Source organism: Pleurodeles waltl, chromosome 10, assembly GCF_031143425.1.
Source record: "Pleurodeles waltl isolate 20211129_DDA chromosome 10, aPleWal1.hap1.20221129, whole genome shotgun sequence".
Lineage (NCBI taxonomy): Eukaryota > Metazoa > Chordata > Amphibia > Caudata > Salamandridae > Pleurodeles > Pleurodeles waltl.
This window is the reverse complement of record NC_090449.1, coordinates 28,834,042-28,861,615: the sequence shown is the minus strand read 5'-3', so window position 1 is coordinate 28,861,615 and position 27,574 is coordinate 28,834,042. Positions and strand designations below refer to the sequence as shown.

The 27,574-nt window shown below is 46.7% G+C and overlaps 1 protein-coding gene across 2 annotated transcripts in view; it reads left to right on the top strand.

Moving 5' to 3' along the window:
- The window catches only part of LOC138260967 (rho guanine nucleotide exchange factor 3-like), a 197,999-nt gene that overhangs the window by 156,991 nt on the left and 13,434 nt on the right, over positions 1–27,574 (top strand). For both annotated transcript variants that reach the window (XM_069209525.1, XM_069209526.1), the window contains 4 exons: positions 1,222–1,298; positions 2,935–3,192; positions 5,306–5,476; positions 12,983–13,172. In XM_069209525.1, coding sequence (XP_069065626.1) covers positions 1,222–1,298; positions 2,935–3,192; positions 5,306–5,476; positions 12,983–13,172 — 696 coding nt within the window. The remainder of the gene's footprint in view (positions 1–1,221; positions 1,299–2,934; positions 3,193–5,305; positions 5,477–12,982; positions 13,173–27,574) is intronic.

The following is a 27,574-nucleotide window of genomic DNA, read 5'->3' as shown; positions in this document are numbered from 1 at the left end:
ATCCTGGTGGCCCTCAGAACCCGGACTTACTCCTACTCCCACTGACCACACTAGGAACCTAGGCATCATTCTGGACAACAAGCTAACCATGATGACTCGGGTCAACTGCATCTCCTCCTCCTGCTTCTTCATCCTCTGCATGCTTCATAAGATATTCATATGGCTACCCCAAAGCTCAAGACACAGCATCGCCCAGGCCCTCATCTCCAGCTGACTGAACTATGGCAACGCCCCCTACACAGGAATCGCAACTCACCTCAGATGACTACAGTCCATACAGAATGCCGCAGTCAGACTTGTTTTGGATCTTCCTAGGTGAATCCACATCGCCCTCTACCTCGGGTAACTCAACTGCCTCTGTATACAGAGATAGCAGATGCAGAGGTCACCAAAGACCTGGCTATTTGGCTAATCAACTGCACCCTGCCAGTGCCCGGATACCCTCACGGGTGACAAGAAGCACTCTACAAATCTACTGATCGATTGAAGGGATCTGTCAAAACACAACACAAATTGAACACCGAAGGTGAAGTGCAGCTGGAGATAGCAGTACTGGTGCACGTGTGCTCTCATGCACTCATTCTTTGGCATGTGTGCTGATTGACGCTGATATTTTGGCAAGTATCCCCAGGATGCGGTTAGCAATCTGCTCTACTTCACTTATAAGTATGACGAGATCAGGGTGTACTAGGGAGCACCATGGTGCATTACAGGAGATCACATATTGTTTCAGGTTTGGAAGGATGTGGGAAGTCAGAGCTGCCTTCTGCTTTCCCTTTCTTTCCTTCTGTCTTTTCCCAAAATATTTTGTTCCTCACTCCCACTGGATTTTTTTAGACATCCGAATCACTTTCTTCAAACCTCCATCGCCTTCCTCTGTTCCTCCACCCGGCCCTTCTCTGTTCCTTCTCCAGACAATCGTCCCCATCTCTGGTCACTTCCTGACTCCTTTGCACACGCTTTTGACCCACATTCATCCTTATCTGTTAATCCTTCAGAACCTTATCCCCATCATGTTTCTTCTCCTGACCCTCACCCCTTCTCTGTACCTCCTCCAGACCCTCATTCATTTTCTCTATTCACTCCCTAGACCCCTATTCCTCTCATTTGCTCACCTTCCGCACCCTTATGTCATCCTTCATTGACCATCCATATCCTCATCCATTCTCCTCTGCTTCTCTTCCAATATCTCATCCAACCATCTTTGTTCATTTTTTTTAGATCTGCTCATCCACCTGGGAAGGATGAGGCAAGAAGATGGGACCATTGATGAGGTTGGGCCCACCATGCTAGACTGGGTAAGTGCCATACATAAGACCAGTCAAAAAGCTCAGCTAGCACTCGTGTCCTTGGAGGAATATGGCACACTGTTTTAGAATAGGGAAATATAACCTATTCCTATTTCTAGCATTTCTTAAGCATGTTAAACCCTCAGGCATCAGTGCGCTGAAGATCAAGAGAGACCAGATAGAAGAACTGCTGAAAAGCTACATTATAAAGAGCCAGGTTTGAAGTTTCTTGTGGAATCGGAAATACGAATTCAGACTCCTGATGTGAATTGGAAGAGAATTCCGTAGCCTGGCTGCTGGTCACCCCACCTTGCTTTGTACAGCGTGATACAGTTACATTAAAGAGCTCTTCAGAGCTCAAGGGTCGGCTTGGGGTATACCACTTCAAAGCAGACTGCAACTTCCCAGACCCTTGAGAATGAAGGGCTCTATAGTCAGGCACAGGGCCTTAAAAGATACTCGTTTTTTTATCGGTAACCAGTGAAGATGTCTCAAACCTCCCCTGAATGAAGAATGCTTGGGTAGTCCTAAAACCAGTCGTGCAGCCGCATTGTGGATAAGCTGAAGCTTAGTCAAGGAATATTTTTTGATGTTCAAATACAATACAATGCATTGCAATAGTCCAATCTCGATGTACTAAGTACTAGGACCACCGGTACCCAGAGCTCTTTAGGTACAAAAGGTAGACCTTTTTTTAAATTCCTGACCATCCAGAAGCAGGAGCTAACCACTCTGTTAACCTGAGTGTCAAAAGCCAGAAAATTATCTAACACCACCCCTAGGTTCTTGGTTGCAACTATTGGAGTAGGTAAAGTGCCACACGTCTCTGGCCAAATAAACCTGTCCGCACCGAATACCATAATCTTCGTTTTGTCCCCATTCATTTTTAGCCAGTTTTGGTTCATCCACATACTGACTTCCCTCATACAGCCATGATACCTGTCTTCCACCTCTTCCACCTCTTCCCAGTCATCCAAAATGGAGACGATGATCTGGGTATTCTCCGTGTATGAAGCAACCTGGAACCCAAAAGAGTGAACCCGTTTTGCCAGAGGGGCGATGTACAGGTTAGAGGGTTGGGCTGAGGGAAGACTCCTGGGGGACACGACAAGGGAGCTGAAAGGGGGCTGCTCTGCAATCTTCACAACTAACTGAGATAGATCTGTCGCACAGAAAGGACTCCAGCAACCCAAACGCGGCATCCCTCAGGCCTGCCTGATGCAGCCGCTGCACCATTAAATGAGGAAAAATGATGACGAAGGCTGCAGATAAATCCAACAGCACCAGTATAGCTGCTGCCCCTGATCCACCTGTCTGCGGATGGTATATATTAAGAAGAAGAATTTTGAAAAACCACACAATTGTAAAACAAAAAAAGAAATATATATATATCTGGCTTTCCAAGGCCTGACCTATTGGCTTTGCCACTGCATTCTTTGTAAGCAAACTCCCTCATAACACTGACATTACTTGAACCAGACTGAAGTCCTGTTCTAACATCCTAGCCAGTTTAGTGTCTAGAGCCAAGTTATGGTAATGACAATGTTAGCCCATGTAATAGTTCAATAATTGCTTAATGTTTTCTGTGGTGTAACACATTTATGTAATGTGCACTATCTTACTGTAGTTCTTTTTGCATATACAGCTGCCGTGCCTCCACGCCTACAGGAACTATTGCTGTAATCAAGTGGCAGCCAAAGCCTTGCTGGACTATAAGAAGCAGGACCGGCAGGTGGAGAACTTCCTGCGCCTTTGCCAAGAGTCCTCGTTTAGTCGCAAGCTGGACCTTTGGAACTTCCTGGACTTGCCTCGTAGCCGGCTGGTCAAATACCCCCTGCTGCTCAAGGAGATCCTGAAGCACACTGCTGCGGACCATTCAGACCAAGCATCCCTGCAAGAGGCTGTGAGTACTTTTAATCACTGGAGTCTTCCTCGCGCATGCCCATTGGTCACCCATGCATTCATACTGTTGGCCACTGTGCCAGGCATTACCCATCTGGCTATACTGATCCAACACAACTAGGACCTGCATGTGACTCAATGTGATGTCTGTATTGGCGGACAGTGACTGTTCAGTCCTCCCTTACTCAGTTTCTGAAACATAGTCTGCTGTTGTAGTAGAAGAATTCTATTGTATTGTATTTTGGTCAGTGGGAAATGCTGCCTAGTAATGTGCCAGTGACTAGGCGTCATGTGGAAAGTTAAGCTTGCATCAGTCTTTCCGGTAGTTACTTTTAAGACGTATTTTGAGCCTGGTGGGTTGCTTGGTGTGAAGCTACTCTTGAACCCAGGGTTGGTGGTTAATCCAGTGGTTTTATTGGTTATTGGATTCGTCATGTGCTCAAGAAAAGAAAGAAAAAAAACATTCCAGTTGGGTCTGATTTAGTGGCAGCTGTGTGGTTTCAGGATTAAGGTTGATGATATCAATAAGCTAGCAGAGGTTGCAGAGACACCGTTTTAAAGAAAGAAAGGTTGTGATCTACAAAATGATGTGAGCCATTTGCAGAATGACAATAAAAACATTAAGACAAATGAGCTTGGTTGAGAGGAGGCTATACTCAGAAACAGAAGGCATGCATACAATGGAAGGTAAGGATTCAGTCGTATTGAAGAATTTGACAAAAGGACAGGAATCCATCAGAAGTAACCACGGTCAATTTTACATGCAGGTTTTTTGCAGTATTGTGGAAAGAGGGTTTCTGAAATAGACACATCTGAGGATGTAAGCTGTAGATATATACATACATACAAAGATGGGAGGAAACCTAGACACATACACACATACATACACACACACACGGGAGGAGACCAGGCTCCCATAGAAATTCTATTGGGTCCTTTTGCTGAGAGGGACTGCAAGTTAGCCTCTCTGTGGCACTACCATTTGACAGAAAGTGGGGCTGAAGGGTGGGACTGTAGTCTTTGCTGCTTAGTCGAATAAGGGTCCTTTAGGTGAGGCCAGACCCTTGTCTCTTGTCCTGATCACTGTCTGTGTGGTTGATATCCAGCTGTGGAAAGTTCAGAGTGTTTTTGTACCTCTCTTGTGGGTACTACTGTGAGGAGACGTACCCTTCATAAAGTCTGTGTTTGTAGAACAGGCTGGGGAGGCTCCTGAAAAATGCAACCACCCCAGACCATTTCTGTGTACCTTCTTGGAGTGAACCAGTGTGTTTCTTAATCCTCTCAGCATTTTACAAGCCTTATCAGTGCAGTCAGCCTACCAGGAATCCGAAAAGGAGAGGGGCCACCCTGCTTTCAACACTCCAGCACTACATTAATACGCCTGCTGCAGCAGCTTACGCACACGTTTTACCACTGGAATGACATTCACCACCCTGTATCATGCATTGTCAGTCAGAGCCGTCAGTTCGAGATGAGTAAAATTGGGGTCTTCTTAGACAACCGCCTCAGGAAGCCACAAGCACTTTACCGGCACCTTTCCACATTTAACCAGCCCCACCACACCACTGACCATGTGTCCCGCTCCCATCACTTCCCATTACACTTACCGCGGTCACGGGGAGGTTCCAGCCCAGCCAGACAAGGTCGTACTAGACAGACCGTCCACTCCATCCAGCCCCAGTGCAGTATATGCTTGTTCTGTGGCGGCCATTGATGTACCTGTTGATTGGGATAGGGAAGCATGCAGTGATACTGCCCATGCTTTACCAGTTCATTGAGTAAGGGAGGCTTGCTCTGCTTTAACTTCCTTGGTATGTGTTCTGCGTGAGAGAAGCTTGTTCTGCTGTAGCAGGTAGGTGTGTGTGTGTGTGTGTGTGTGTGTGTGTGTGTGTGTGTGTGTGTGTGTGTGTGTATGCTTGTGCCACTGCTGCACCTTTTGTCACCCCTTTAGTGTTTCTTGGAAACACTTGTGCTGATGTAACCTTGCTCATGCAGTACAAGCTGCAGTTTTGCTTTTGCTTACCATCCTCTACCATCATTTTAGTATCCGAAACGTCAGCAGTTGGGCTGGCATTTCTGAGGGCATGGGTTCTAATCTGCCTGTCTCCTTTTAGATCGCTGTGATCCAAGAAATCGTGGGTCTGATAAACAGTAAAACTGGGGAAGCAGAGTGCCAGTACTACAAGAAGCGGCTCATCTTCTTGTTTGAGTCTCAGCAGGACTGCTTATTGGCCCGCTCCAAGCTCCTTCACTGCCACGGAGAGCTGAAGAACAACAAGGGCCAGGTTTGTTTCCGAGTACTGCATCTAATGTATTACTTACTGATAGAGGACAGTAGGCAGCTGCTTTTTCTTTGTTATTTTTTGGATCTTTGGAATTCATATTCAGAATACAGCTCATTGTGTAAAGATTTGGCAATGTGAATCCTCCTGGGGCAAGGGTTGGACTTTCAGGGAATATTTTGTGCTAGACTAGTGAGGAAATTGCCTGTTATCAGCACCCTTCCTATGGAAGATCAGTGGCAAGACCCTTTATAACCTCATAGTTTACCTTTTCCTCCTGCACTGAATCCTGTGCATCTTTCAAGGCATAAATCTGTGTCTGTCTGACTCAATTCAAGGGGCCACAGAATACACTGGCTAATTGGTACCAACCATGGTGGTTGAGGTCATTGTTCCTGAAATCCTGGGGATCTGTCAAACTATGGCTCTGCAAAGTGGCTCAAGTACAGCCCACTTTGCACTTGACTCTTAGAAGAGCAAGGGTGAGCCATCACAGGCTTCTGAACGAGGTGGTGTGGAGAGCAAGGGCTCACTACTCAACAGTCAACCAACAGGTAAAAGAAAGCACTTTAATCTCACAGCAGAACTAAATACTACTCACTTAAATGGGAACTTAATCCAGAGTTGTAATCTGTTGTGTTTAACAGTCAGGCACAACACTGCTGCTTTCAGCATCCTATCCCTGCTAGGTTTGGATCCTATGTCTACAATCGCAACAAATTGATTTGGGCATTGATCAAGCCCAGGTGCAGATCATCTCAAACACTCTCATTGGCCAAATGTGCCATTCAGCTTCTTTCCTCCTTTCCTCCATCAGAAGTCTCATGCATGCACAGCAGACTCCCCTGCACAAGCTCTTCTCTGGTTCAAGGTGCAGCCTAAGCCCTACATTTACCACCTGGTTATTGATGCATCGGTAGCAGTGTTGCATGCTACCACCCTCACTGTGGCTTCTCTCCTGTGGGAGGCTGTGTTTGTGGTTCCTCTCCTTTTAGGGCCCCAGCAGCAGCTTTGCCTCTAGTATGTGTTCGTGGGATAAGATCAGCAAGGCAGATCTGTGCAGAACCCTGTCTTCAGCTAGGATGTCCTTCCCAGCAGGTTGTTTACAGGAATTCAGAGTAACCAGTTGTGGGCTTGGGCCGATCAGGTCTTCCCACGTCCTTGATGAAGCAAGCATCTCAGTAATGCTTGATCTTTAACAGTCTTAGCACTGCTCACACAGGAACCATTCTAGGGGACCAGGCTGGAATATCCAAAACATGGGCACAATAAACTGCAAGATCTCTGCCCCTGGCACCCATCACCTTCTTGAAGCAGTAATAAGAGATAGACAAAATGACAGACCCTGACTGAAGAAGTCCTCACCATGATCCATGATCAGCAGAGGGTGCAACCCTCACCCCTGCCATACCAAGAAGAACTAATTATCAGCCCTCATTGAATGTATAAGGAAAGCCCTGTCTCTGTCCTCCCCAACCTCAATGTCTGGATTTACCCCTCCAGCCCCAGGAATGCAGGCAAAACACTTTCACAATGGAGAAGCTGTCCTTACCCTCCATCTCGTGCCTTCCTAGACCAGGGGCATCCAAACTGTCCACAGTAACCTTAGTCGTACACCTTACAGAGTCCTACTACCATACATGTGCTGTACACTCACTGCACATATACACAGTCACCATGCAGATAGAATGTCAGTGCAAGGTTCTAAGTTTCGCATAACCTCAGAACTTTTCATGAGAAGAGCCAATAAGCACACTTGACACAGAGACAGTCTGGTCACATTACTGATTTACAAAATATGGTATTCGGCCACCTCTGCATCATGTGCCCTGGACAGTGCCCCACTATAAGGACATACTCTGTGTCTCTCTCCAGGTCAGAGGACAGGTTCTGGAACTCATATTTTCATGGACAGCTCTAGACCTCTGTGCACACACTAAGTTACTATGATATTGAGGCCAAATAAAAGTCTAGGCACCAACTATATATGCAGACCTGTATTAAAGGCAGGGATACAGGCCCATTTGCCATGCAGGGGACATTCCCACCCGATCACTCTCCTATAAGGAAGAGATAAGTCACACACAGCAACTCTTCCTCAGGAGCACCATCAGTGAAGCCTATTCTCCCCAGCGATCTGGATTTTGATCAACCTTCTCCTAAATGCAGACGCAGGAGTTCTCCATAATGATCTTCCAAAGTACCCTCCCATTCCAGTGATGATACACTACCTTCATGTATACCTCCATCTTTAACAGGTTCTTCTCTGACGATCTCACCCTTGGGCAATATCCCCAAATTCCATGATATGTTAATTTTAGAAACGCCTCGCCCTCTATTCATTTTTTTTGGGGGGGTTTGTTTAATGGAGACTCTACAAAGAAGAGCTTTGCCAGACCTATGCTCCCTCTTGTAATGGGACTAATGGAGCTCATGGAAAAAATATTTTTAATACTGGCCGTTCTAGAAGTGGCCATGCCGCACTTGGTAAGAAAGTACAAACCTCTCAAACAAGATCCTGTTTTCTTTGTTCAAAACCAAACCGGAATGTTGTTGCTTCTGCATTTTTTTTTTTGTCCTCATCTCACTAATCCATGTCAGTAAAGGAAGGATCCACTACTCATTGACCCCCTGGTGTATAGCCCCACGATATCAACGGGCCACTCCACCTGCCACTCTCTTCCATGGATCCCCCCCTGTGTCCTTTGCAAATCCTTCCCAACTATCCGCCTAGTACCATAACTGGACAATATGGCTAGACGCACGGAAGGGGGGGAATCAGGTATAATCATCCGACTTCATAACCAAACTGAGCACCTCCAATCAAGCAAGGATTTGACAAACATTTTCCCATCCCAGACAAAAAATATCTTTTTTGCTAATAGGCCCGGCTCTGTCCAACTTATATAATCGATCTACCGAGTTCTGCCACTCCTGCACTGTGGGAGGTGATGAGCATACCCATTTATAACAGATTTGCTGCCGGGCAATAAGCATCAAAACAAACAAAAGACATTGCTGTGGTTGGGCTTTCAAATCACAAACCCCAAATAAAACTAAAACAGGATTCAATGTTATTCCTTCACCAAATATCTTGTTTAGGACTTTCTGCACGGCTTCCCAAAAATTAGCCAGCCTGGAACGATTCCAAAACATATGAATATCATCCGCATTTGGGTCATCACATCGTGGACAGTTTTTCTGAATTTAGCCAATGCGGGACAGCCTTGCTGGAGTCCAGTACACTCTATGCAAAGTAAACAAATGGTTCCTCCTCATTGCCGCTGATTTAACAGTGGACCAAAGATTTGAACATGACCTTTGCCACAACGATATTATATCAATGGTTGGAAAAACCTCTCCCCACTTCTGGAGCGGAAGGGGGAATCCTCCTCAGTTGCCTCCAACAAGGCTTGATACCAAAACGCGATTTCCTTAAGTAAAGGTCTCTGAATTAATTTCTCCTCCCAACTAGATCTACCAATTTCTCCTACTTGTAACGATTTAATCCAGCTAGCCAACTGATATTTAAATTTAGAAATGGACCCCCCCCCCCCCCCGCTCTCTCCAAAAATGTAGTCCATGGAATCAACTTCACATCTTCTATAATCTGCCCCCACCATAGTACCCCACTCACTTTCAGCAGGATTGATAGCTTATCAAGAAGACATACCAGGGTACCTGGTGAATCCCAAATTGGGGCTAATCCAGAATAATAGGCTATCCCTAGTAGGCTTCGAATCTGTAGCCAGACCTTGCAGGCCTGCCGTGGAATCTTAAGTCGGACTTATAAAAAAAAACCTTGGATGACCAAATTTATACAAAAAAATGTTGGCAAAATTATAATCTTCAAAATGTTAGATCTACCTATTAAAGAGAGAGGAAGAGCCCTAAGGAGTTTTAGTCTCGAAATGGACTTTCTCAAAATTTATCCTTGCTACCTCCCCCAGATCCTTTATAATCTGAACTCCTAAATATCTAATCTCTCGTTTAACTAACGGGGTTTCATATAACATATTCCAGCACATAATCTCTGTCTTCTCAACATTAACATTATAGCCCGACATTCTACCAAAACCTTCCATCACCAAATTTATAGAGGGAAGAGAAATAGAAAGATCCCTAGTGTAAATCATCAGATCATCTGCATACAATGCAACTTTCTTCTCCCAACCCTTACTCTGAAAGGAAAGAATTTCCCCGTTATTTCTACGCGATATCGCAAGAGGCTCAATATATAAATCAAATAAAAGAGGGGATAAGGGACAACTCTGACGTGTCCCTCTAAAAATGCCTACTTCCTGTGATAGCACATCATTAATCAAAATTCTCGCTGTTGGTGACCCATATAGCTCTTTGACTGCTCTAATGAAAGTGCTCCCTAATCCAAATAGCTCCATTGCAACCTGCAAAAATAGCCAATTCACCTGATCAAATGCCTTGGCCGCGTCAAAAGTTATTATGGCCAGAGGGAGCCTCTCAGGATCCGAAAGAAAGTCTGGTGGCATGCAACAGGTGTGTTGCACTTCCCTCTCGAGCCCCCATTGCAGCTCCAGCAGAACAGGAGCATGATCAGATAAGAATTTGCCCAGATGTTTGACCACAATAATTTGGGAGAGAGTCAACCCCCCTAGCAAAAACAGTCCAAGCGGCTGTACTTCCTGTGCATTTTTGAATGGCAGGTGTATTCCCATCTAAATGGGGTGGACCTCTCTCCAACCATCTAGGAGCTCCAAACAGTCCATCATCCTCTTGAGTGCCCTCACCAAAAGTGGCTTAGTCCCCTGCTTAGGTGGAAAGCAGTCTTTTTTGCCATCCATTGCACAGTTAAAATCATCTGCCCAGAGAATGGCGGTTCCCAGCTGCTACCTCCAGGAAGTCTGTGATCCTGTCATAGAATGCATGATCATCTGTGTTGGGTGCATACATATTAAGAAGTTATAGGTTTCTCCTCCAGAGCGCCTCGCAGAAGTAAATATCTGCCCTCCACATCTGCCTCACTATATGTGTGTCTAAATGGGACCCCTGAAGCTATCTGTAGGGGCACACGCCACGCAGAGGAGGAGTATGCAGAGGTGAACCGCTCTCCTCACCATTTTCTGGCTAGCTTTTTTCATCACCCATCAGATGTCTCTTGGAGGCACGCAATTTGTGTACCCTGTCGCCATAGAAGTGAATGTATTTCTGTAGTGTGTAACGTACGGCCTGAGCCCCCTGACATTCCACGTAATTACCTTTAATCGATCAATCATGTGCTGCTATAGCTATATTGGAAATTAATTCTATCTTAATAACTTTTAACCTCGCCTGTGATATGAACTATGACCGGTTTACCCCTTCATACCAGCATTTAGTAACAGATGCCTGAAGGAAGGTAGAATGGCCCACTCCAAATGGAAGTCAGTAGAAGGCACTGAATGGAAATTAGTTAATTAGATCTAACATCTGCAGCAAACTGTCTCCCAATTTCTCCATTAAAAGGCCTGGCAAATGTGATAGATGTCGTGCTGTGCTGAAAGAAATGGTGCCGCCCTGGGGTCTTGGATTCCAGCTTTTAGCTCTTTTGGATGAGGCTGGTAAAATCTTGGCATTCATTGATAAACTGTGTACAGGAATAGAGGAATGACAACTGTTTTAGGCCTTGGTGGCTCTCGTGAGTGGAGCGGGGAAACTGAACTGTGCTTTAGATTGTGCTTTTCAAAATATGTTGTTCTCAAGAAGGTCCCACTTGTTTTTCTAACTTATGTTAGTGTTTACTATGGGACATCAAGATCCTTTAAGAGTCTAGATCCGTATTGTCCATTACCTCTTCTACTTACACGGACCATACGTGTTGTCTTCAGTTCGCCAATTGGGAGAACAATTTTCAGTTAGTTTCTAGCTTCAGCAGGTGGAACACAAGGGAGTGATACCTCTTTATCTGGCTTTTCAACCATTTGAAGTGATATTTAGTAATCTTGAATGTAGATGCCCCTATGCTTAGTGGTGTGAAAGCACCGCCTCTGCTGGTCACAGATGATGCTGGAATGCTTGTTCTATCGAGGTGTCTATGCCTAAAAGGCTTACAGGGTTCTGTTGCATCTTATTCAAGAATAGCTTATTTCAGAAACAAAACTAAATAGTAATAAAGGGGCACAAACTTCTCCCAACCTTCCTCCTGGCACAAATTCTAGAAAGTGTCCCCACTTGGACTGAGCTGTGGTGTCCATGTTGAGCAAAACCATTGTGATACGGACCTGCCTCACTTGTTGGAGCCGCCCCTTCTGATTGGACAACATTGAGTCATACTAATTCTGAGGCAAGAGGTGAGTACTCGTGGAAGCTGGCATGGGTTCAGGGCTGAGGAGTGCCCGGTATCGGATACACAACAAGTTAGTAGGAAAATAGCAATCCCTGAATTCAGGTTTACTTTTAAACTATCAGTGCGTGATTTGCAAGAAGTGACACTGGAAGCAAGGAGTACCTCTAAATTACTCCCCAACCCCTGCTCTCAGTAGACTTTATGGCATATTACAAACGGAAGCGGCTGGATTTACAAATGCACTGTACTACCAAAAGGTTACCTTGCACCTGTAAATCCCTTTTGGTGGTCTGAGGCTTTGTAAGCCTTGGAAGTTTGTGAACTTCCATTAACATGTTAGGTTGTAGCCATTCACAAACTCCTGATTTCCTACCCTGAAACCGTCAGATTTACTCCTAACACATGCTATTGCATGTAGTCTTGGATTCTTCAACTGGCTTACAGGCTGAAGCAGTAATTCACAAAAGCTTTCTGGGTGTAAGCCTGGAAACCCTTGACCAGTCTATGCGTCCCCAAGATTAACTGTGAATTGGCAAAAGCTGTATGCCTGCACCGGGTCAGAAGTGTGACTCTGCGGTTTAATAACAGATGGCTACCTTTCTTTGTGAATTGTTGCCCTATGTCATTCATACTAAAGATGGAATGCTTGAATTTATCTCCGCCACTGGTTATCACCGGCGGGGTCGCATTCCAACCCATCATTATTTTGCACACCATGTCCCCTCAGTTTGGACCCAGCTATATGCAAATCAGTCTTGATTCTGCTCCAGTTCGAACAGTCCAGTCCAAACTGCGAAGTCCGGTCCTCCCTGAACTGGATGACGAGCAACCCAGGACTGGTTTCACCCTAGTTATGGGCGCATGGGCCTGGTATAGCTTGGTTTCAATGACCGTGTCTTTTATAGTTTGCTTTTTTCTGCAGAGAATGTGGGGACCTATTTCAGGTTATAAGTCCCATTTTTTCCACACAGTGCTGAAATGGAATCTTCCAATAAGTGACCTTAAAAATATGAAATAATCCTTCATCCTTCATGTTAGTGACATTGTTTCTTGTCTAATGACTGGATGTATTTCATGCTTTAAATGTATTTCATTGACTGAAGCTGTCCAGTCTCTTAATTACCGAAGATCGCCATCCAGTCGTGTGTCTCTGCAGACAAAGGTATTAGGCTATGATCTGAATGCTCTTGTTTCTTCTCCCCGCTCAGCGACTCCATGTCTTCCTGTTTGAAGCCGTCCTGGTAATCACAAGGCCACTGACGCAGAATGACCAGCTGTACTACCAGGTGTACCGCCAGCCCATCCCTGTAAGGGACCTCATCCTGGAAGACCTATCTGATGGAGAGGTGCGGCTCGGGGGCTCCATCCGTGGCGCCTTCACCAACAACAATGAGCGCGGTAAGGACATATTTTGTCTCACACATGCTGTCACCTGGAGGGACCCTGGGCCCAGCTTGTCTGGCCTCACAGAAATCCTATTTACTGCATTCGAAAGAGATGTCATTTAGCACAAGCATATTTAGCCTTTCTGTGGTGGAGGATTGCTTGCTAGAGATTTGTGGTGTTTCCTTTTAAACAGCCCCTAACTGAGTAACAGTGTCGTACTATAAAACATTGCAGTTCACAGGTAGACCATAGACTTCAAAAGCAAAATAAAGGCCACTGCCTGGCTTACAAAGTCCCGGCCTGCAGGTGTTTTAATTTGGAAAGAAAAAGACCCCCTTAAAGCTCTGTGCCAGATATGTTTTTCTAACCAAAATAATAAAGTACATGTAAGGAAATGCCTCCTTGGCATGGTTACCCCCTAACGTTTTGCCTTTGCAGATGCTAAGTTAAAAGTTGAAAGTGTGCTGGGGCCCTGCTAACTAGGCCCCAGCAACAGTGTTCTTTCCCTAAACTGTACCTTTGTCTCCACAATTGGCACAACCCTGGCACTCAGGTAAGCCCCTTGTAACTGATACCCATGGTACCAAGGGCCCTGATGCCAGGGAAGGTCTCTAAGGGCTGCAGCATGTCTTATGCCACCCTGGGAACCCCTCACTCAGCACATGCACACTGCCTCTCAGCTTGTGTGTGCTGTTGGGGAGAAAATGACTAAGTCGACTTGGCACTCCCCTTAGAGTGCCATGCCAATCTTATACTGCCTGTGGCATAGGTAAGTCACCCCTCTAGCAGGCCTTAAAGCCCTAAGGCAGGGTGCACTATACAACAGGTGAGGGCGTATGTGCATGAGCACTATGCCCCTACAGTGTCTAAGCAAAACCTTAGACATTGTAAGTGCAGGGTAGCCATAAGAGTATATGGTCTGGGAGTTTGTCAGACACGAACTCCACAGTTCCATAATGGCTACACTGAAAACTGGGAAGTTTGGTATCAAACTTCTCAGCGCAATAAATGCACACTGATGCCAGTGTGTAATTTATTGTAACATACACCCAGAGGGCATCTTTGAGATGCCCACTGAATACCTACCCGACTTCTAGTGTAGGCTGACCAGTTTCTGCCAGCCTGCCACACACCAGACCTGTTGCAACCACATGTGGAGAGTGCCTTTGTCACTCTGTGGCCAGGAACAAAGCCTGTACTGGGTGGAGGTGCTTCCCACCTCCCCCTGCAGGAACTGTAACACCTGGCGGTGAACCTCAAAGACTCACCCCTTTTGTTACAGCGCCCCAGGGCATCCCAGCTAGTGGGGTACCCGTCCCTCCGGCCACTGCCCCCACTTTTGGGGGGAAGGCTGGAGGAGATAATGAGAAAAACAGGGAGGAGTCACCCACCAGTCAGGACAGCCCCTAATGTGTCCTGAGCTGAGGTGACCCCTACCTTGAGAAACCCTCCATCTTGGGTTTGGAGGATTCCCCCAATAGGATTAGGGATGTGCCCCCCTCCCCAGAGGGAGGAGGCACAAAGAGGGTGTACCCACCCTCAAGGACAGTAGCCATTGACTACTGCCCTCCCAGACCTAAACACCCCCCTAAATTAAGTATTTAGGGGCTCCCCAGATCACAGGAAATCAGATTCCTGCAACCTGAAGAAACAAGAAGGACTGCTGACCTACAAGCCTGTAGAGAAGGAGGAAGACGACAACTGCTTTGGCCCCAGCCCTACCAGCATGACTCCAACTTCGAAAACCTGCTCCAGTGACGCATCCGACAGGGACAAGTGACCTCTGAAGCCTCAGAGGACTGCCCTGGACTAAAGGACCAAGAAACTCCCGTGAACAGCGGCCCTGTTCAAAACCAGCTACTGCTTCGCAAGAAAGAAGCAACTTTCAAAGACTGCACGTTTCCACCGGAAGCGTGAGACTTCACGCTCTGCACTCGACGCCCCCGGCTCGAGATCCAGAGAACCAACACCTCAGGGAGGACTCCCTGGCGACTGCGAGCCCGTGAGTAACCAAGGATGACCCCCTTGAGCCCCCACAGCGACACCTGTAGAGAGAATCCAGAGGCTCCCCCTGACCGTGACTGCCTGTAACAAGGGACCTGACACCTGGAACCTACACTGCACCCGCAGCCCCCAGGACCTGAAGGAACCGAAGCTCAGCGCAGGAGTGACCCCCAGGGACCCTCTGCCTTGCCCAGGTGGTGGCTGTCCCAAAAAAACAAGGCCCCCCCCTTTGCCTGCCTGCACTGCTAAAGTGACCCCCAGGTCCCTCCATTGTTTTCTATCTGAAACCCGACGCCTGCTTTGCACACTGCACCCAGCCCCCCCAGTGCTCTACAAAACCCCCCTGAGGACGCAGGTACTTACCTGCTGGCAGACTGGAACTGGAGCACCCCTGTTCTCCATTGGTGCCTATGTGTTTTGGGCACCTCTTTGACCTCTGCACCTCTCCGTCCCTGAGCTGCTGGCATGGTAATTTTGGGGTTGCCTTGAACCCCCAATGTGGGGCTACCTATGCCCCAGAACCGGGACTTGTAAGTGTTTTACTTACCTCCTAATCTAACCTTTACTTACCTCCCCCAGGAACTGTTGATTTTTGCACCGTGTCCACTTTGAAAATAGCTTATTGCCATTTTTACAAAGACTGTATATGATATTGCTTTTATTCAAAGTTCCTTAAGTATTTTGTGTGAAGTACCTTGCATTTAAAGTGTTTAATGTAAATCTTGAACCTGTGGTTCTTAAAATAAACTAAGAAAATATATTTTTCAATATAAAATCTATTGGCCTGGAGTAAGTCTTTGAGCGTGTGTTCCTCATTTATTGCCTGTGTGTGTACAACAAATGCTTAACACTACCCTCTGATACACCTACTGCTCGACCACACTACCACAAAATAGAGCATTAGAATGATCTACTTTTGCCACTATCCTACCTCTAAGGGGAACCCTTGGACTCTGTGCACACTATTTCTTACTTTGAAATGGTATATACAGAGCCAACTTCCTACATTGGTGGCAGCGGTGAGATCTAACACTCTGCATTTACTTGACTACTCAGCCAATACCTGATCACATGACTAAATTCCCAAAATTGTCTTTTAAAACCGATTTTTGCAATTTGAGCTATTTTTCTTCTACATTACATTTTAGATTCCTTTAATTCTTGGCGCACACATCATCCGAGAGAAGGGCTTGTTTGTTTTTCGCATTAAAAAAAATCCGTATAGTTGACCAGTTCAGAAAATGATTAGGTTGTCCTGAACTTATGCTGCTTTTTGAAGGATTGCTTTCCTGCTGGTTAAATGATGAAACTGTTACGAGAATGGTAGTAAGTACACCGAACCCGTGGTGTTTTGTGGCAGCTGAGCCTGCAGTGTTATCATGTATTTGCCCTTTATGTGCCGCAGCCAAAGCACATACTGCATGGTCATTGTGTGTGCGCGGCAGCAGGTGGGCTCGAACCCTCTTTAAGGGACTGTCCCCATCCACAATCAGCATGGACGTGGCAAATGCACGCCGTGCGAGCATTGGAAGTGCAACCCAAGGCATTTTTTTTTATTCTAAAAAGATTATGCAGCCAAGTAAATTATATGTATGGAAGCGACTTCACAAGGAACCCAGAAGTAATTCAGAGATGCCAAGACTACCAGCTGTTCGCAAAGCCAGTATGATTGGATATTCATTAGCGAAAGCACATAGCAAATTGATGTACAGGTGGTGTGTGTGCACGGATATACAAGCGATTGATTGCTTGGGTTATGATGGGGGGTGTTCTGGATCCCTGTGAGTGGATGAGTTGTTGAACATAGATGGATGAATGGGTGAGTGAGCAGCTTCATCTGGGATGCAGAATAGAGTCCTGCCACCAACATAACTCGAGCCTATCGTGCACTCATGTTACCAATTAATCCAGCCATGCATTTTCCATCCACCCGTTCATGTGCCTTTTTGAGTCCTCACATTCACCCACTCAACAATCTTTTAAGTTATTTATTTAAGCCTACTTGCAAGCAAAGTCAAGCGTTCTGGCTTATTTTACACGTGTGTTTGTTTTTTATTGTTCGGGCTGGAGAATGTTATGTGATTTGTTTTCAAACACAAACGTATAAAACACCCCCACACCATATACAAAGGCACAGTTGCACATACCGAAAGCAAACCTCTAGGCAAACATGCTTGCAGACCCCTGGGCATTTGTAGACAGGGCAAGTGGGTGGTAGATTGGTGATGTGTTGGCTGCCTTAGTGTTTACAAGGATGGATAGATGATTGAAAGTGAATGCTGGTTGATGAATGGGTATAGGAGCATGGCAAGATGAACAGACAACGGGCTGGATGATAAATGCCAAGCAGAAGGTAGAGCAGATGAATGAATGAATGAATGGATAGGTGGGTGAATGTATAGACTTGGGGTTGGAAGGATGGGAGCATATACAGATGAGCACATGGGTGACAAAGAGTAAGAGGATGTATGGGTTGGTAAGTGCAGGCGCAATGATACTGTTCCATACCTCAGTGGATAAATGGTCTGAAAATTGTGATGTGGTGCTGATTCACAGTTTATAGCAACTCTGCATTTTCGGATTCCATGCTTTCAATATTAAAAGCAAAATGATACGTCCCAGATTCTAGTGTGCAATTTGTTAAACAGCCAGGTTTACCTAAAATTGTCAGATATGCCGTGTGGCCACTTAGCAAGTATATTATAGGCTCTGTCTTCCTCAGCCGGACTGCCCATTCAGCATTCTTCTAGGCGCTCTACCTCTCCTGCCCCTATTCAGCAGGACTGTGCTAAAAAACCTTGGTATATGTGCATTCTCAAGAGAACTATGTGCATATCCTAGCCTGACCATATCAGAGATGTCTTAAAATAGAATTGACAGGGTCTGATCATTAAATATAGGTGGTGCATGTCCTTCACAACAGTATGAACGGAGAAGAAAAGTATATAATGAAAGTACAAATAATTTGCTGTAAGCCTGGTAAAAGTGCAGTGGTTTATTGATATATTGTTTCATAACTGTAGAAACCACTGGTTCTTTTTTCCAGTTAATGTATAGAGATGAGTACAGTACTTTTTAAACAACCATGACCGTCATTTTTTGTGGTGTTTGGGGACAGCAATGCCATTCCTAGTGTTGCTCCAGAACACATCACCAAGAGCAGAATCACCACCACTCCCCTAACCCAGAGTTACTTGTTGATCCTAACTGATGTGCTCTCTATCGTCTTGGTCTCCCCCTCCTCCTCTGTATACATCCGTAGGAAAGTGACCTCTTTCTTGGCATTGGTCACACCATTTTCTGCCTGTTGGCAGTGTGTTTGACTGTGCCCACTGGGGTCCTGTAACCAAGACCCCAGTGGTTATGCTCTCCTGTAAACTGTACCTTTTCCTTCCCACAATTGGCACACTATTCCCCCCAGGTAAGTCCCTAGGATATGGTACGCAGGGCACTGGATTACTAGGGAATCCCTGTGGGCTGCAGCAGTTACTTTGCCACCCATAGGGAGCCCAAACAAAGGGTCCTGCCTGCCTGCCTGCCATTACAGTCTGCGTGAAACTGGTGCATGTGCCCGTTTTCACTACAGGTCACTGCACCAGGTCACTGTAAGTCACACCTATGGTACGCCCTCTCAGCCCCAAGGGCAGGGTGCAGGTACCTGTGTGTGAGGGCACCCCTGCACTAGCTGAAGTGCCCCCACAAACTCCAGGCCCATTTTCCTGGACTTTGTGAGTACAAGGATGCCATTTTACGTGTTAACTGGACATAGATCACTACCTATGTCCAGCACATAATGCTAACTCCGAACCTGGGCATGTTTGGTATCAAACATGTCGGAATCATACCCCAATACAGTTGCAAGTATTGGAAGGATGATTCCATGCACTCTGGTGGCTCCTTAGAGAATCCCCAGCATTGCTACCACCAGCCTTAAAGGGTTTTCTGGGCATCCCAACTACTGCCACCCCTCAGACAGGTTTCGGCCCTTCTGCTGCTTGAGCTGCTTGAGCCCAGGAAGGCAGAACAAAGGATTTCCTTTGGGAGAGGGAAGTAACACCCTATCCCTTTGGAAATAGGTGTAACTGGCTTGGGAGGGGTAGCCTGGACGCCCAGTCCCTTCTCTGGCACAAAACTAAACAATGGGAAGGGAATGACCACTTCCCTGTCAATCACCACCCCAGGGGTGGTGCTCAGAGCTCCTTCAGAAGGCCCCTGTGTTCTGCCATCTTGTTTCAAAGGTTGGCAGAGAACTCTGGGAGCATCTGAGTGGCCAGGCCAGGAAGGTGACATCAGAGCCCCCTTCCTGATAGGTGTTTACCTGGCTAGGTGACCAATCCCCCTTTCAGGGATATTTAGGGTCTCTCTCTTGGGTGGGGTCCTCAGATTCGGCTTGCAAGACTCTAGCAGGACTCCTCTACAACCTCTACTTCGACTTCTGGCCTCCGGAACTGCGACTGGAACCTCCAGAACCTGACAAGCTGTCTCCTAGAAGAACTCTTCTGCATCATTGTTTCCAGGGCTCCTGCCAGCAACTGCAACATTTCCACCGGCTGTGCATCCGCTGAGGGCAGCATGTCTTTAATCTGCACTAGAAGAAAGAAGGAATCTCCTTTGTAGTGAAGGAGTCACTCCCCTGCATGTGCAGGCACCTACTGCAACAACGACCGGCTGTATGGCTCTCCACCAATCTTGAGCTGCATGGTTCCTGCATCACAGGTGGTGGTTCGGAGTAGTCCTCTTGGTTCTCTCTGCCAGCTGTCCAACTTTGGTGGCAGTGAGCCTTTGCCTTCTCACCCAGGACAGTACCACCGTGCACTCTCTCTTGCAGCTGCCAAGGCTTGTTCGCATCCCCTCCAAGGTATCTTCAGGCGACGTGTAGCTCCAGTCCCCAGCGCTTCTTTCTGCGATACACAGTACCCTGCGTGGTTCTCCTGCGGCGTGGGATGCCTTTCTGTAGTGCTCTGTGGGCTCCCTCTGCAACTTCTCTGTCCCCATCCTGTGGGACTCCTGTGGGTGCTGCCTCTGCTTTGGGGATCCTCTGTGACTCCCCCCCCTACTGGGTTCAGTCCTCCTGGGCCTTGCTGGTGTCCGGCAGCACCACTTTTCCACTAACTGAGTTTGCCTTTGCCAAGGCTTGTTGGTGGAATTCCTGCACCGACACCTGTCTGCAATCTTCACTCCAGTGTGGGACATTTTCTGCATCCATCAGGAATTCTTCTCCGGCACCAGGACTGCAGTGCTGACCCGATTTTCATCACTGTCGGCCAACTCCTGCAAGTACAACTGAGTGAGTAGTAGCTCCTACTCCTCATGGACTCCACTGTGACTCTTGGCCTTGGTTCCCCCTCTCCACAGGTCTTCTCCAGAATCCACCGCTGGTTTCTTGTAGTGTTCTCTGGGTGTCTTTTTTTTTTTTTCTTTTCCTTTCTTTTGGGTGGTTGTTATATTCCAGTGATTTACTCCTGCTCTCCAGGTTGCAGGGGGTACTGTGTTACTTACCTCTATGGTTTTCTAGTACTCCCAGCTCCCCTCTACGCATTCCATTTACCTAGGTGGGGGTCCTGTGTTTGCATTCCATTTTTTTAGTATGTGGTTTGGGCTCCCCCTAGGGTCACTTGTGTGTTGCTATTTGCACTGTTATCTAACCGTTTCTATGCCTATTACTGTTTACTGGTGTATATATCTAGTGTATTACTTATCTCGTATTGAAGGGTTGCCCTTGTTGTATTTTGTGGTATTGTGTTCCAAAATAAAAGTACCTTTTTTGTACAGCTTAGTGTGTTCTTTCATGTGTAAGTGCTGTGTGGCTATAGTGGTTTTGCATGAGGTTTGCATGTCTCCTAGATAAGCCTTGGCTGCTCATCCACAGCTACCTCTAGAGAGCCTGGCTTCTAGACACTGCCTACACTTCACTAAGAGGGGGATCCCTGTATCTGGTATCTGGTATAAGGTGTAAGTAACTTGGGTACCCACCACACACCAGGCCAGCTTCCTACAACATATCACTTATTAAAACTGGGCCACAGCAATTACCTAAAAGAACGGGTATAGTGAAGTGAAACAGTGGGCTAGGGTTTGGTCATTGCATGTGATTGAATACTCCTTTTTTTTTTTTTTTTTTTTTTTTTTTTTTTTTACTTGAATGCCTCAAAAATGTGGTTCAGCTACTGTTTTTTTTTTAATGCAAATGTTGGGTATCTTTTAGCCAGCACAGATCAACTTGAGGGAAAGGTGTTAGCAGCCTTTTTTTTTTGTTTTGTTTTTTGTGTCAGATAACCATTTGTATGTTGGACCTGACATTTCATTGATATGATGGCCCATTCAAATTAGAGGTCACTGAATGCATGGTGCTTCTGGCTAAAAACCACAAGCTGTAGAAAGTGTCGTAGAAAGCCTGGAAATTGACCAGCTGACTTGTACTTCTTGCCTTTTTTCTCTCTCACACCTGCTCTAGCCCTCCCCTTTCACTCGTTTTCTTATCCTTGAGTCTCCTTCTTGTGAATCTGAATTGAATCCACATCGCTGATGCTGGAGGCTGGTGTGATTACTTAAAGCATTGTTCCTAGATGGTGCCTGGTGATGACCAGAGAAAGGACACATTTTCTAGTCATGTGAAGAAACCACAAGGCTGGGAACCCTCTGTAATCAATGTTCAGTTGCAGTGTACCTGCATCATTGGAAATTCATGGCCAATTTATAACTTATTCAAATCATATTACTCAAACTGGTGGCCAGTCAGGGGGCAAGGCACCCTTTCTCTCCCCTGAGATGCTCCAACTGCTAGATTTTTCACTTCACATCTGCAATTTGCTCCAGTTACTTCAGAAAAGACTTGCTTTTGAAAGAGTTCTTCCAGAATATCATTTTGTATGTTAAAACGCTTGCTTTGCACCAGCAATTAATGAAAGAACATTGATAGATTATCTTTTTAATTAATGTGACAAATGTGGAAAGAGGAAGATATAGAGGCGCAACAGGTATGCCCACTGTAAAACCTTCCTGCATCCAGATGTTGATGCAAGGTATTGTGAGGTTTGTTTGAAATCTGGCAGAGAAACGGGAAGATAGAGATAGGCGATTGGCATTGGTCTAGATGGAGGCGCATGGCAGATCAGTGCCTTCCAGTAGTACACAGTTGGAAGATTTGAAGAGGCCTTTCGAATTTCAGCCGGTACCACAAAAGATCTTCTAAGAAGACTTATTCTGGTTTGAAGGTATAGACTGCTGGTTCGCTGCAAAGGAGCGAGAGAATCTGAAAAATAAAGAAAAGTGTGAAAGCGACTGTGAAGAGATACTTTCTTCATCAGATTTCCTTAGAAACCAGTGAGCCCATGAAAGCGGTACCAAAAAAACAAGTATTCCTAGTTGAAGTTTTAATTTCCAGTCGAAAAAGCAAAGGTGTTACTGCCTCAGGAGGTGACGATGACACTGTCAACTGTTTTATCAATGAGGAAACTCCTTTTTTCTAAAGTGACAACAGCTTTGCCCGTTGCGTCGACAGTGAGTCCAGTGAAATGCACAAGTGTTGTCTCCTCTTCATCATCCATGCTGGTTCTGGGGACAAGTGACCTGATGAGTGTCTCTCCATTGACGAAAGTCAAGTCAACTAAGTTAGGCTGCCTCACTGTTCCATTGCTATAGATGTTTTCCATATACCAGCACATCCATCAATGACCTTGTGGGTTGCCTCATCAATGGGTATGCCACTAGTTCTGTATCCTCCTTTCTCATTTGCTTCAACAACGCCCTTCTATACCTTGGCACCATTAACAACTTTTCCATCAGTTGTAACAATCATGCAGGTTCTCGCCATTTCTCCAATTACATCGACTGTTCCTCTACATTTATTTGTATCTAAGTATCATCACATCCTCCAGAGAGGATTTACAATATTCATCCTCTGAAGCGGAGGATAAAGGGTTGAAAAGCTCCCAAGAAGTGCGGTCTCATTCTTACACGGTGGCTTTCGTCCCATAATCGAAATATGAACATGAACCAGTTATAGGGAGCAAGGTTGCATCAACTCTCAAAAAATTTGAACATTAAAAATGTCACTTTTGAATCAGACGATGAGCTTGAGGAGGAATACAGCTGTCGCGAATTACCTAATCAGCTACCTCCATTGTTGCTTCATAATGGAGTTGATAGGCAGTGTGATACATTGCATGCACCCATGGTGAATATGCCACTGGAAAAGTTGATAGGGTTGCCAAGCATGATATTTGAAATTTATAACAGATTGCTCAACCCTAGGCTTTAAAATTCTGCATCTTTAATGCTGCGCTCAAGAAAAGGTTCAACGCTGTTTCCAACTTAGATGTTTCCAGTTGTTCCTATGAAGCTTCCACATCCTCTTTATGCTCCAACTCGGTCTCCTGTGCTCCACCTCTGCTGGTATGGCCTATGCTTCATGTATTCAAAGATAGAAGACTCTGATTGTTAGAAATGGGGTCTTTGGTTGGCACTCAGGTTACCCCTTGTCCAAGCAAGGACCCTCACGCTATTGAGGGCTAAGGAGAAACACACCCGGTTAACCCCTGCTCACCCACCTTGGTAGCTGGGCACGAGCAGAAAGCCAGAGACAATGTGTAAAGTATTTGTACCAACACACACACACACACCGTAATACAGTAAAAACATTACAGAATTACTCCACACCAGGTTGAACAATAGGCAATATTTCTCTGAGCAAAACAAGACCAAAACAACAAAAATCCAACATACACAATTCAAGTTATGAATTTTTAAAAATTAAACAAAAATAGCGCGTAGAAACACAAATGCTTCGATTATGTGATATCATGGTGTTGTGACAGTCGTTCCCAATAATCTGACGCCAGTTGGGCCAGTCACGGAGTCACACGGACGCCCAGGCACAGTAACTAATGCAAAAACAAGCCGGTGCATGGAGTCTGGGAGTGTGGCGTTGTTGGATCAGAGGCAGTGTTGGTTCTGGTGCTGGGGAGCGGAGGCACCACGAAGAGGCGTTGGGTCCTTGCTGCAGAGTAGTGGAGGTGAGGCAGCGTCAGTGGGAAGCATTAGATCCGCGCACTTCCATTGGAGTCTGTATCTTGTGGTCACAATGTGGTGCGGTGACTTCCACAAAGTCGCAGACTTCAGCAAGGCTGCTGCAGTGTCAGGCCTGCGGGGTCGTCACACTCCAGAAAGGACCACAGCTTCGGTTGCAGGTGGCGTCATGGGATTCGACAGCGGCGTCAGTCCTAAGTCATCCGAAGTCAGTTTTTCTTGTTTTTTCCATCAGCTTCTCCTTTCAAGGGCCTAGGGACTGTATTAGGCACCACTTGACAGGGCAGGAGTCTCAGCAGAGAGTCCAGGTGCTGGCAGAGTAAGTCTTTGATGGCCCTGAGACTTCAGAACAGGGGGCATGCTCAGTCCAAGCCCTTGGAGATTCTTCTCAAGCAGGAATATACCACAAAGTCCAGTCTTTGTCTTCTTTCACAAGCAGAAGAAGCAACTGCAGAATAGCCCAATAAAGAGCTGTCACAGGCAGGGGCAGCACTTCTCCTAGGTAGAGGTTCCTCTTGGTCTCCGAAGCAAATCTTGAAGAAATCTAATCTCTGGGGGTTTGGGTCCAATACTTATACCCCTTTCTGCCTTTGAAGTTGCCCAACTTCAAAGAAAAGTATCTGTTGTTTCCAGGATTCTGCTTTCCCCCGAAACACACCAAGGGGTTGGAGACTGCATTGTGTGAGGGCAGGCACAGCCCATTCAGGTGTAAGTGACCACTCATCCCTCCACTCTAGCCCAGATGGCTCATCAGGATATGCATCTACACCCCAACTCCTTTTGTGTCACTCTCTAGAGGGTATTCACAAGCCGTCCAACTGTCAGTCTGACCCTGTCAGGGAATCCACAAACAGGCAGAGTCACAGAATGGTTAAAGCAAGAAAATTACCACTTTCTAAATGTGGCATTTTCAAACTAACAATCTAAAAACCAACTTCACTAACAGATGTATTTTTAAATTGTGAGTTCAGAGACCCCAAACTCCAAATTTCTGATAGATACAACTACCTGTGGATTCCTCACCTAATGAATACTCCCATTGCGCCAACATTCAACGGAAATCTTCTTCCTAGCTTCTGCACGTGGACGAGGACGTCACAATTGCCCACGCGACTCCGTCTGACGTCATACAGGCAATAAGAGGTCCTCGCCGACGTCGGTTCCCTTTTTTCCGTGCCATTCGAAACGGTTATCTTCGAGGGAGCTACTGTTGCGGTATCGACAGTTAGTGTGTTTTTGGCTGTTTTTACTTTGAGACATTACAATGTTGCAAAGAAAGTCAGGATTCAAGCCCTGCCGAGAGTGTGGAGGCAAAATGTCGGTAACGGACCCACATTCTGACTGTTTGTGGTGTCTTCGTTCCGACCACGATGTTGACAAGTGCGATTCTTGTCAACATATGAATCCTAAGGCCCTGAAAGAACGGGAGGGCACGCTTTTTCTTGCGAAATCGAAAAAGAAGGCGAAGAGACGTCACCGAAAGTCGTCGTCACCGAAGTCACATCCGCGTCATCAGGACTCCCGGCGTCGTCGAGAATCTCGGAGTAGGGAGAGGTCTCGATCGAGGTCACCATCGACTCGACGTCGGAAGACTTGGGAAGTTAGTCCCACTGTTTCTCCCCAGGCGAAGACGCCGTTACCTTCTCCGGCTTCACCGACTTCACCCATGTCATCGGTTAATCCTCCTTCAGTGTTCGAGGTTCCACAGCCTCAGTTGTTTTCTCCGTCTATGCAGACGTCGAGACAGATGTCGCCTTCGGACCAGGCACCTCAGTACCCGTCTTTCCCTAACCCTGGAGCTGATAGTACCGCATTCCTGAATGCGATGTTCTCCATCTTCCAACAGAGATGGCTCCAGGTGGTGGACCGGCTGGTCCTTCAGGCCCTTTGGCCTTCAACATGGGTGCTCCGGCTCCACTTCGGCCGGCACCCTTTATGCCCTTTCTTCCCCCTGGGAAACGTGGGCTCGGCTCCGGTGGCTTCGGCTCCTACGGCTTCGACGTCTCAGCCAGCGACGCGGACTAGACCTCCTCCGACTCCGGGAAAGTCTTCACTCCGTCCGGCTCCACGTTCGGCGCCGAAGAAAACCATGGTGCCTTTAGACCTGGCGTCTGACGGATCCGAGGATCAGCGTCAATCTTCGATGTCTGCTGACGCCAGGTCGACGCCGAGGATAGAGGAGAGGCTGCATTCGAGGAGGCTTGCTCTTCGCCTCCTTGAAGAACAGGAATACCGGAGACAAGCTCTGGAGGAAGGGGAGATTGAGGACTCTCGTGAGGGTCTCCATGGCCTGGACACTGCTAGTGGTCTGGATACCTCCCCTGAATGGGACTTGTCATCACCTGGGGAGTACACAGAGGAGGCAGCCACTTTTCACTCAGTTATTAGAAAGGCTGCTGATTTTCTGGACCTCCCTTTGCCAGTGACTGAGGCCAAGCAGAACATCTTGACGGAAGTGTTGCACCCTGCCTCTACATCTGCAGAGCCACTTTTGCCTTTCAATGAAGCACTACTGGACCCCATTATGGAAGTCTGGAAGAAGCCGGTGTCTTCTTCGGCCATCAGTAGATCTGTGGCTCGGAGGTATTGGGTTGCACCGGCTGACCCAGGCTTTCTTTCCAGGCATCCAACACCTGAAAGCCTGGTGGTCCAGGCTTCGTGCTCAGCTCGATCTGCTCCTGGGTCCTTTCCAGCTGTACCCCCGGATAGAGACTCTAAAAAGATGGACATGTCATCCAAGAAGGTTTTCTCGTCTTGTAGCATTGCTTTGAAGTCCACCAATGCTACATGCATCTTAGGGAGATACATTTACGCCCTGATGGACGAGATTAAATCGACGCACACAGAGGTTCCTCAGGAATTATTGAGCCTGGTCTCTGATGCTCAGGCAGCTGCAACCCAGGTTATTCAATCTGGGTTGGATACATCTGACTCGGTTGCTAGAGAATTGGGCACTGCTGTGGCTACGAGGAGGCAGGCCTGGCTTCGTAGCTCTGGTTTTTCCTCTGATGTGCAATCGACCCTATTAGACCTTCCTTTTGATGGTGACAAGCTTTTCGGCGCCAAGGCGGATTCGGCCCTAGAAAGGTTCAAGGAGAGTAGGGCCACTGCCAAGTCGTTGGGCTTGCAAGCCACTTCTTCTACTTCCTCCAGATTTTTTAGGAGGTTTCGAGGATTTGGTCGTGGTTCCTCCTACTCCTCCTTTCGAGGGAAATTCCAGCAACCCACCTCTGCTCTCTCCTATAGATCTTTCAGAGGGAGGGGTAGGGTCCGTACCAGGGGAGCCACTCAGCAGCACTCTGCCTCTTCCTCATCCTCTGGAGGGGTGCAGCATGGGAAGCAGCCTTAGGCTTCCGCCAATCCCTTCTCACTCCACTCCTGTA